The sequence below is a fragment of the Sorghum bicolor genome, chromosome 1 (assembly GCF_000003195.3).
Source record: "Sorghum bicolor cultivar BTx623 chromosome 1, Sorghum_bicolor_NCBIv3, whole genome shotgun sequence".
In the NCBI taxonomy this organism is placed as follows: Eukaryota; Viridiplantae; Streptophyta; class Magnoliopsida; order Poales; family Poaceae; genus Sorghum; species Sorghum bicolor.
In genome coordinates, this window is record NC_012870.2 from 74,650,034 (window position 1) to 74,660,600 (window position 10,567).

The 10,567-nt window shown below is 45.9% G+C and overlaps 2 protein-coding genes across 2 annotated transcripts; both read left to right on the forward strand.

Moving 5' to 3' along the window:
• Window positions 909-2,446, forward strand: LOC8081904. The gene is made up of 2 exons (XM_002465672.2): window positions 909-1,420; window positions 1,552-2,446. Exons 1-2 carry the CDS (start codon window positions 1,190-1,192, stop codon window positions 2,053-2,055), a joined length of 735 nt encoding a protein of 244 aa, XP_002465717.1. The 5' UTR covers window positions 909-1,189; the 3' UTR covers window positions 2,056-2,446.
• On the forward strand, window positions 5,349-9,774 carry LOC8081905 (conserved oligomeric Golgi complex subunit 8). Its single transcript, XM_002465673.2, has 12 exons — window positions 5,349-5,584; window positions 5,668-5,820; window positions 6,692-6,840; window positions 6,993-7,070; window positions 7,157-7,250; window positions 7,424-7,498; window positions 7,764-8,060; window positions 8,172-8,239; window positions 8,321-8,375; window positions 8,562-8,700; window positions 8,809-8,993; window positions 9,155-9,774. The coding sequence occupies exons 1-12, from the start codon at window positions 5,435-5,437 to the stop codon at window positions 9,491-9,493; spliced, it is 1,782 nt and encodes a 593-aa protein (XP_002465718.1). The 5' UTR covers window positions 5,349-5,434; the 3' UTR covers window positions 9,494-9,774.

Consider the following 10,567-nt stretch of genomic DNA (forward strand, 5'->3'; position numbering starts at 1 on the left):
TCTCTCCGATCCGGCCGTGACATGATCCTATCCGCTTCCCGGCCGGGTCTCGAATTGAATGCGGTCGCATCCACAGCCCCAACGGAAAGTTGAATCGCCGTTTCGTGTATTTAATGGCGTGGTTTCCAGTCCAAGTCTGTAGTAGTAGCTACCCACTTTCAGCCGGAGCCGGAAATGCTGGAACGGGAATAATAACTGGACGCGGCTCCGGGCGGAAGCCGGCATCCAAAGGGGAAAGGGAAACTCACAGTCACAGGCGGCCGGCAGGGCGACGCCGGCGGAGGCGGAGCGCTCGCTGATCCATCTGACGCCTGACGGGAGAGCGAGAGAGAGCGAGGTTAATGCGCTCTGCTGCTGTGCTAGCTAGCTAGCCTTGATGGCGAGCTAAAAACGATGGTTAACCGCAAAAGCCCATGCAGCGTTAAGAAGCATGTGAGGGCGGAGAGCGATCGATGCGAGGTGGAGGAGGACGGCGCAGCAGTAATGGCAATGCCGCGCCCGCGCGGGGAGATGAGCATGAGATGGAGCCGGTGACCGAGCCCAACCCAACCCCGCCTCGTTGGGAGCCCGGCCAGCGCCCAGCGGTTCAAGCAAGGGGCGGGCGGGCCGGGCCGGCCGGCACGTTGGGAGCCGGATGACACGCAAACGCAATCGAGGAGATGGAATGCGATGCGATGCAGGCGGGCCTGACTCGACCCTGACCCGACCTGACCAGCAGTAAGTGTAAGTAGAGCTGTGGGAACATCTCGTGGGCCCGGTCGCAGTGTCCCCCCTTTTAAGATCCTGGCTACCACTTCTGTGCTCATAAATTTCCGGCCCCCCGTCGACGTCGAGCCTCTTCTGCCCTCCCAGCGGCTGAACCCAAACACTTCTGCCCTTCTCCTCCTCCCTATATAAACCCCGACCCCTCGCTGCGCCCGAATCCAAACCCAGCGCGCCCCCACACGCATCGCATACATCACCAGGAGGAGATCGGAGGTCGCGACCCGCGGCCCGACCAAGCCAAGTACGCTACCACACACACTCCCGCGCCGCACCCGCACCGACCGACCGACCGCGAGGGTGCAACGAGCCAACGACGTAGTACTCCTATATCCGCTAATCCGCAGCAGCTAGCATCCCCAAAGCCGAACGTACACGTACGTGTAGAATCATATATAGGCAATAGCAAGCAGTAGCAGCTCGATCGATGGTGTCGCTGCAGTCCTCGGCGGTCCTGCCGGAGGCCACCAAACGCCCCCCGTGGCTCTCCCTCGTCGGCAGCGTCGTCGCCTCCTCCACCGGTACCGCGGCGGCCACCAGCAAGAAGCGGAAGCGGGACGGCAGCGACGACGACCGCGGCGAGGTCGTGGACGGGATCGAGCTCAATTTCGACGCCGCGCCGCTGCCCCCCGAGTGGCAACGCTGCCTCGACATCAAGGTACGTGTTTTATTCTTATTATCGCACGCAGGCCCTTCGGATTCCATCGAGCCGCGCCGTGTACGCACTGCTCGATCGTACGTGTGTTCTGTTCTGAGTTCTGACTCGTGTACGTCTGGGTGTGCATGCAGTCCGGGCAGATCCACTACTACAACACGAGGACGCAGAAGCGGACGTGGAAGGACCCAAGGGGGGATTCGGACTACCGCGCCGCCGCGCCGACCTCCGGCGAAGACGACGGCGAGGAGGAAGAGGAGGACTCCGCGAATTGCGCGCCGCCAGGGCTGGACCTAGAGCTGAACCTCACGTTCGAGCCGCGCCGGGCGTTCGCCGCCGCCCACGAGAAGAAGAAGCCCAAGCCCGCGGTGGCGGCAGACGACCGTCGTCGTCTTCAGCTGGCCGCGGAGGAGGAGGCCGAGGACAGCAGCGGCAGCAGGGAGATGGTGGCCGGCGTGTGCGTGCGGTGCCACATGCTGGTGATGATGTGCCGCGCCAGCCCGGCGTGCCCCAACTGCAAGTTCCTGCACCCACCCAGCCGCGCCGCCCCGCCGCCGCCGCCGCCGCCGCCGCCGCCGGAGCCTGAGCCGCCGGTGCCACTCAAGCTCGGTCTCCAGCTGCTCTGCTGCAGGGACTAGCTACGTAGCTAGCTAAAGCTAAGCTACCTAGATGGAGGATGGATGCTTCTATACCGTGCTCCCTAGGCATGCGTGCATGCACAAGTAGAGCGCACGTGTGTCGCACGTGCGAGGAGGGGAGGATCAGGATCACGTAATTAGAGGCAGCTAGCTAGCGTAATGGTGGAGGAGGAGTTAGTTGGCGGCGCCGACGGCCGATGGATCGATCGGCTGTACGTACTACGGTTATTAGCCGCCAAAGGGGTATATCATATCGTATTATTATTCATATAATGACGATGAATGGTGATGTAGATATACTTAAGTGCATAGCATAAATGTAGCTCGGAACTTTCGGTGTCTGTCACTTGTCCGTGTGCATGTACTCGTAACATGTTTTCGAACTCGAGAACCCGTCGACTCGTTGCGGAAAGTTGGTTGGCCGTTGGTCAGCACGTACTCTGCAGGAATGATTTATTGGTGCGCCCCTGTACATGACACTAGCGTTGCGTCGCACTCTCGCGGCTTCTCGCGAGGAAAAACACCCTGCTCTGCCTCTCATTAATTAATTAATACTCCACTACTGCTACTAGTAGCGATTAGCAAGTGGCAGGGAAAAAACCCACCCCCGCAAACGGAAAAGAGCAGGGTCAGCAAGCACGTACACGGCCATGCATGCAAGCGCGAATAGGATTCAGGGATCAGAAGGAGGGTGTGGCCGGCCGACCGCTGCGGCGTCGTCCAGGCCGGGGAGAGGCCGTTGGGAAGGGAAATTTGAACCACTTCGACGATCTCCTCTCTCGATCTGGCGCTGCCATGCCATGCCGAAACCGCCCGATGTCTGTCGTGCATACAAAGCTAGGGTGGTGCACCCGCATATGGGGTGTGTTGATGGAAGGCTCGAGCTGATTCGGCAACGGGGTCGAATTAGTGCAAAGGAGTTTGAATGCGCCACATTTACTAGCTGGATGGCGGATGCAACGAACTGTCCTCTCACGTATTCAATCGCACATACAACAATATAATGCTGCTGCTGCTGCTGTGTCATCGTTCTCTTGTCATGACAATGAGACAATTCATTGCATGTAGGAAGGAGTAGTATGTATATATCCAGCCACCGGTGTCGCGAGCTTAATTAGCAAGCTGGATGCAGTGGACAACATTTAAAACTCTTGAGATTAATATCTGTTCATTACCCTGTTCCATGAAAAGGAAAGATGCGAGTGTAACGTTCATCTGTTTCCCGGATCACATTTCTTTTTTTTTCGCCCCTTTTTGATTGAGAAGCTCCTCAGTCCTCAGCTGCCAACGCAAACATTTCTTATCCCCGTCTCAATGACATGTAATCCGTGCCCAGTTTTGCGACTGGAATCAGGGATTTTGCATAGAGATCGAGTTAATGACAAACAGAGGACTTGGGGGTACCTCCAAGCATTTGTTTGTCGTGCTTGACAGTTGACACGGCGCCAAACCTCGGCATCGCGAGGTCCATCTACTATGTGGCTACACTCTGCAATTGCCGCCTGCTAGTGTGATTGTGGGCGCCAACAATGCTACTATAGGTCTCTATCTCTATATACATGTCATCAAGATCTACGGTGGTCCTACCTACACTATGCACAAATATTATAATTTTTTGTAGACCTACTTATAACTAACAGAGGAACGAACATATAAACCTGTTTTTTACCAACATCTCCTCTAGGACCTTGTATTCCAAAATTTGTGGTAGTATATATATGTCCCAAAACTCTATCACCTATCGTGGTTTGACAAAAAAAACCATTAACAGAGGTAGATCTTTTATGCTCATCCGCGGTAAAAGGCCAAACGGACCCTAGCAAACAACCATCTCCATGAATCATTTGGAGTGGCAAGTATACTAGAGTGACTATATATCTTTGTTAATTAATTATTACAGAGACTGTCATCTTACGATGCCCATCACTATAAATGATGATCTTTATAGACCGCTTCTTGGCCTCTATATAGAGAACCATTTCTAGAAATAGTTATCTAACGAAAAGTATCTTTCTCAATATGAAGTCAGATAAAGACAATTTTTATACTAAAATTATAGAAGTCAACACAATCTATAACTTTATAGTAGATATTTTTTATTTAAAATTGCTTAAAGCCACCAAAATTCGTTTTAAATTATCAGATTTTGATAATTTCATCCTCGTCTTTCTCTACACAACGCGTCATCTATCCTCTTACAGAAACTGTGAGACAATGAGAGCTTCTCGATCGTCCTTCAACCGTTCCTTGTTTTCCACCTCTGAACTATGCTCGGAGAACGTGGAACAGGTGTGGCTGCAATACAATTATTGCACGAATAAGAGTTTACTGGTTAGATAAGCAACGAAGTTCAGAAAAGAACAGCATTCCAGCTTATCTTTTCTTCTTCTACAAATGTTCGGTTTACCTCAATTGATCTTTTCTAAAATGTTGCTTTTGGAAAATGAAAGATACTACTTGACTATCAGTTTGGAGGTTCACATGGTACATATTGTTCTTAATTCCTTGTCTCTTCCCCCCTCCCACAAAAAATGTCATTATAGGATTTGTGCTAGTAGTCAAACTTTCTTAAGTTTGACGTCTGGCTATATTTGTAGAATATACTAATAACACTTGTATTTCTAAATAAATTTATTATTAAATTTAATGATTTATAAATAGTAATTCATACCATAAATATTAATATTTTATTATATATAGTCAAAGTTGACAATGTTTGACATTTAGAGAAGTGAAAATGATATTTTTTAGAAAGAATTGGCTGTGAGACATGCAGAATGGTGGCCATTTACCAGTAGATACTAGAAAAAAAAGATTGCTTAAAGACACTCCGTTTCTTGTTAAATTTGCTGACGGACACTATGTCTAATCAAATATCTATATTTTTTTTACACTCGATGCCGTTCCTCACCATGCCGGCGTTTACCTTCCCGCCACCGTGAAGGGTTGTGCTGGTATTGGGGCTTTGTTTACTTCCACTCCAAAACCTAAAAATTTTCAAGATTACTCGTCACATCGAATATTTAGTCGTATGCATGGAGTATTAAATAAAAATAAAAATTAATTGCACAGTTTGATCGGAATTTAGAAGACGAATATTTTGAGCCTAGTTAGTCTATGATTGAACAATAATACTGTAAACAAACGAAAGTCCCGAATTTTTTTCCCTGGGCAACTCAACACGGCCTGGGCCGAAGCCCAGCGAGCTGAGGTGGGCAACGCATATGCTCCCGTCACCGTTTGATATGAATGAGCGGCCAGATGTTCAGCAACTGCAAAGAGAAAGTACGTGCCCAACTGCAAAGGATCTCATTCCCCCTTCTCCAGTTCCCCTTCAGGCCCTCACTGAGTCACGACTCCAGATCTCGCACCGCTCGCCATGGAACTCCTCGACGCGAGGCACCGCCACACGCCGGATTCGAGCTCCTCCCCGGACGCCGCCTCCGACATGGGGCTCCCGCTCGCCGGTGCCGCCTACCAGCCCTACGTCTCCGAGCTCCTCTCCTTCTCCATCGAGCGCCTCCACAAGGTTCGTACGCCTACACTTGCTGCGCGACTCTTGATTGGCGGCGATGGTAATTCTGAGTTCGTTGGTTTGGTGAGCGATTGTAGGAGCCGGAGCTTCTGAGGGTCGACGCGGAGCGGGTGCGGCGGCAGATGCAGGAGGTGGCGGTGGAGAACTACGGCGCCTTCATCGCCGCCTCCGAGGCGCTCTCCTTCGTTCGCGCGCAGCTCGAGAGCTTCGACGGCCACCTCGAGGCCATGGTAATGCGGCCGGTCCCTCCCTGCTCGTTGTACTCTTTACTCCGTTGCTTCTACTGCCTGCCCCCTTTGTGCCAAAAGTTATTGCTCCATGTGGATTAAGTAGGCCTTGCGCAGTAAAACTGATCGGATGAATGCTGGTGGATGGATTGAATTAAGCTGCTTTATCCTTGTAGAAACTAGATCACATGATCTTGCTATTGTTGCTCCCCAGAGATGTGATTGCCTCTTAAGTGGAAATGCAATTCTGCTAGCAATGTGGTCATTTTTAAGTTGAATTTTGAAATGAATTGCTATTGATCACGAAATCATGACCATAAATATGCAAATCAAAAAACGAATCTAGTGGAACCTCTTTTGTGTAACTAAGCCATCATATAGTTGGCTTAATTAATTCGTGAAAACATACAATGTCTGTATCTTCAAATATGCATATCAGGACAGAAATAACCTTAAAGCAGTATTATGTGAACTAGATGATCTTGAGCACTTGGTATGACCAACAATATGTTTATTACACACACATCATGAAAGGATCGATACAGATTTATAGGTTTTATCCATCACAGATACTTGTATGGCAGTCTCGGTATTGTATTAATCTGTCAAAAGCTCCGTATTATTATTATATGCTGAACAATGTTTCTGTTCCTTGATAAAAATATATCATTGGAAATTGTGGTATGGAGTGCCTGATTTTCAGTCTAGCAATACTAGAGGGTAGAGGGTGAAATCGATTACATGTTCATTATTATATTCTGCCTTTTTCTTTCTTTCTATCTGGTATATGCTAACATTATATACTTCTATGATTCATGCAACCTTGGAAGAATGATTTGAAATGTTTGACCATGTTGTTCATGCACCATTGTAGATAGAGGAGATACCAAACTTGACATCTGGCTGCACTGAGTTTGTTGAGTCCGCACAGCAAATTTTGGAGGAGAGGAAGCTTAATCAAACATTACTAGCAAACCATACTACATTGCTTGACTTGCTTGAAATCCCACAACTGATGGACACGTATGAAACTTTATCTTTTACCATTCACTTGTCTCTTTACTTTATGTTTGGGTTGTTTGTTATTGATAATATTATTTGTTTTTCAGTAGTGCATAGTTTCAGTTGTATTGTTGCTGAATTACGCATGACAGTAAGTAAGCTTATTCTTGTAGGTGTATACGGAATGGGAACTATGATGAAGCACTTGATCTAGAAGCTTTTGTTAGCAAAATCTCGAAGTTGCACCCCGAGTAAGTTGTGTGACATAATTGCTATCGCAGGCCCTGGCATAGTGGCATTTGCTGTTATATTAACCATTTTCTTTTTCCATTTGAAGTTTACCTGTTGTCCAAGGATTAGCTGCTGAAGTCAAGAAGACAGTACAATCATTAATTTCACAGCTTCTCCAGAAACTTCGATCAAATATTCAGGTGAAGATGCTGGTGTAATGAAAAATATTTATGACTGTTCTATATTGTAGAGATTATGTTCTGTGTATGTCCAATACTCATCGACCAAATACTCTCCTTTTACCCCCCAAATTGCTTGACTTATCCATCTTGAGCACAAATCTATCTAACAGTCATTTCATTTTCTACTACAGTTACCTGAATGCCTCCGTATTGTAGCACATCTGCGTCGAATTGGAGTTTTCAGTGAGTCAGAATTGCGCTTACAGGTATTCTGAATTTTTTCATGTAATTTTCTTTGTGTGAGTAGGTTTCAAGAGAAATTTTGCTTTTACTTTTTGTTTGTTCAATTTATAATGGTGGGAGTTACTGCCTGGATTTGCAGTAGTGTTCATGCGTCCTACATAATAAAAATGCAGAAATTTTTGTAATGATATTTTTCTTCTTTCTTTCTTATATTCCGCAGCCAAATTTTCTGGATAATATGATTTGAACATTTCCATCTTCATATTCTAACTCTGATATAATTTCTAGTTCCTGAGGTGCAGGGAAGCTTGGCTTTCTGGGATTCTTGAAGATCTGGACCAAAGGAATGTTTATGATTACCTGAAAGGCATGGTGACTTGCCACAGAGTACATCTATTTGATGTTGTTAATCAATATCGAGCAATATTCAACAATGATAAATCTGGAAATGACGAGAACTATGACGGTGGGCTGCTTTTCAGCTGGGCAATGCAACAAGTTAGTAATCACCTCACTACTCTTCAAGTTATGTTACCAAACATAACAGAAGGTGGGTCTCTGTCCAACATTCTTGAACAATGCATGGTAAGAAATGGCTTCTCCTTTTTCTATCTCAATTATGGTTTGATAATTGATACAAGATTTAGCAGCGATCTCTGGTTTCATTCATAAATCTGATACACTTTCATGTTGCAGTATTGTGCAATGGGTCTTGGCTTAGTTGGATTGGATTTCCGTGGCCTCCTTCCACCAATCTTTGAGAAGTAATTGGTGTTTGAATTATAGAACTTTATTAGTGACTCTAAAGGGGCTTTATTATTGATGCTGTTATCTGCATTTCGCAGTGCGGTTCTAAACTTATTCTCAAAGAATATGAGTACAGCGGTTGAAAATTTTCAGGTAAAGCAGTGTTTTGCAACCATTATGCATGTTGAAATGCTGAGATCAACTATAAACTGAATTCACGTTACTGTGCTGTTTGAGCTTTTGAACCAACTTTCTAATTCTTTGGACTCTGCGTCTTACAACTCTATTACTTACTGGAGTACCATCTTACTATTACTGTAATGCCTTTGACCATGCTAGGTTGTTTTGGATTCACATCGTTGGGTTCCGATGCCATCTGTTGGCTTTGTAGCAAATGGAGTTGTCGATGATACTTCTGATGATGTGACTCCACCTTCTGTTTTAATGGAGCATCCACCTCTCGCAGTGTTTGTTAACGGTAAGTTGTACTACATCACTCTTAATATTTCTCTTCGGCACTCTACTCGAGCATATCTTGTGGTTAACTGGTGTGTCTAGCGTCATGTTTTGGAACTCTTGTCTGCAGGTGTTTCAGCAGCAATGAATGAGCTAAGACCGTGCGCACCGTTGAGCTTGAAAGTCGTCCTTGCTCAGGAGGTGGTCAAGGCACTACATGCAGTCTCTGACTCCCTAGTTAGATACAAAGCCATGCGGATGCTTCGTGGGAACGAGTCTGCTCTGTTCCTTTCACTCTGCCAGGCATTTATCGAGGTTTGTTTAGTTTCCATGATAGTTGAATCTGATAATAGAACATAACTTGTTACATACACATGAATGAAAAAAAAAACTGAATGGCTCAGTCTTACCCATAAAGCTTGAATTTGTAAACAGTAAACAGTAGGGAGAGTTCACATCTTGGTTTTCCATATCAGGTTGCATACCCTTATTGCACTGCATGTTTTGGCCGATGCTACCCGAATGGAGCAACATTGATCTCTGAGTGTCAGGGCACATTTGATGCTCTCCGTCAGCTATTGACCGTGCCTGCAAGATCTAACAGTTCCAGCATCGAAAGAAGGCAGTCAGGAGGCATGGAACGAAGGCAGTCAGGAAGCATTGAAAGAAAGCAGTCTGTTGAGAGCACTGGGACAGCAGTAACTGATAACGGGCTCTCAGCCGATGGACCTGGGCTAGAGACCAACGATGCTGTTGCAACCACCACCCCACCGGTAGAGGACGGTGTGAGTACCCATCCACTGGCAAGTAAGTAGCTTGGATCTCCGTTTGAATCTGTTAAAGCCCTTGATCATCAAGGCCTGGTTTAGTCAACCAGAAAAGAGATTGCTGCAAAGATTATATTCGATGAGAATCATGAAGTTTTGTTCCTGGTCCTACAGTGTACACAAGATCTCACCGGATGTTTGTAATCACTCGATGCCATTAAATTTTAGCTGTTCATTGTTATATTCGATACCTAGATGTTGTAGAGTGTGTCCATCCTGAACATTCAATAATCTGATAAATACAAACTGTGTTCACTGAATTGACTACACACCTTTTGAATCAAAGAACTAATACCTTGGATATATCATTGACACTACTGACTGTATTTTTCTCTATCTGATTCCATCCAAACTCTAGATTAAATTGAGTTGAAAAGAGAGTGCAAGTAAAGTATCAAATGGAGTATAAAAAATAGCAGCCGGATTAGGAAGCGAAAGGGTTGCTTTGCTTAAAGATGACACATGCCGTTGTACATCTCATTTATCCTGTACTCCCCCCCTTCATGTCACAGAATCAACATTCAACAGCAAAGAATATAGAGTAAATTGCACCCATCATACGACAACATGGTAGGTGTATAAAAATTGGTCTAAACTTGTAAACAAACTGCTCAATATGTATAACAACGTGAAAATTTGGTGAATATATGGTCCAAACACTATCGATGTTGGAAAATACATGCTAGGGGGAGGGGGGGTTGGTTCTTCCTTTCATTTCTTCTTCCTTCTTTCTTCCTTTTCATCCTTAAAAAAAAATAGAGGAACACCATTGCGTGGGAGGCGGTACGGGTGCTCGAGCGGTCGAGCCTGGCGTGCCCCATTGTTGGGTTCGACTGTACTCAAAATCAAACACGAAATAATATCAAGGGTTTGTTTAGAACGTAGGAAAAATTTTCTCTTCATGCTTTTTTCTTGTGGAATTGACAAATTCCTGTGAAATTCCTATATGATTCATGTGTTCCAAATAGTCAGCAAACTTATTACAGATTATAGAAAGTGATCACCTTTGCGCTAAAAAAAATCCCAAATTTCTGTTTTGGACAAAGGAGTACGAATCTGCCC

What these genes read in the sequence shown, in the direction of transcription:
- LOC8081905 (XM_002465673.2), top strand. Translation starts at nt 5,435, where the DNA reads ATGGAACTCCTCGACGCGAGGCACCGCCACACGCCGGATTCGAGCTCC. An exon ending in ATCCCACAACTGATGGACAC is followed by an intron (nt 6,841 to 6,992) that starts GTATGAAACTTT and finishes TTATTCTTGTAG; the next exon opens with GTGTATACGGAATGGGAACT. An exon ending in CAGCGGTTGAAAATTTTCAG is followed by an intron (nt 8,376 to 8,561) that starts GTAAAGCAGTGT and finishes TGACCATGCTAG; the next exon opens with GTTGTTTTGGATTCACATCG.
- LOC8081904 (XM_002465672.2), top strand. Translation starts at nt 1,190, where the DNA reads ATGGTGTCGCTGCAGTCCTCGGCGGTCCTGCCGGAGGCCACCAAACGC. An exon ending in AACGCTGCCTCGACATCAAG is followed by an intron (nt 1,421 to 1,551) that starts GTACGTGTTTTA and finishes GTGTGCATGCAG; the next exon opens with TCCGGGCAGATCCACTACTA.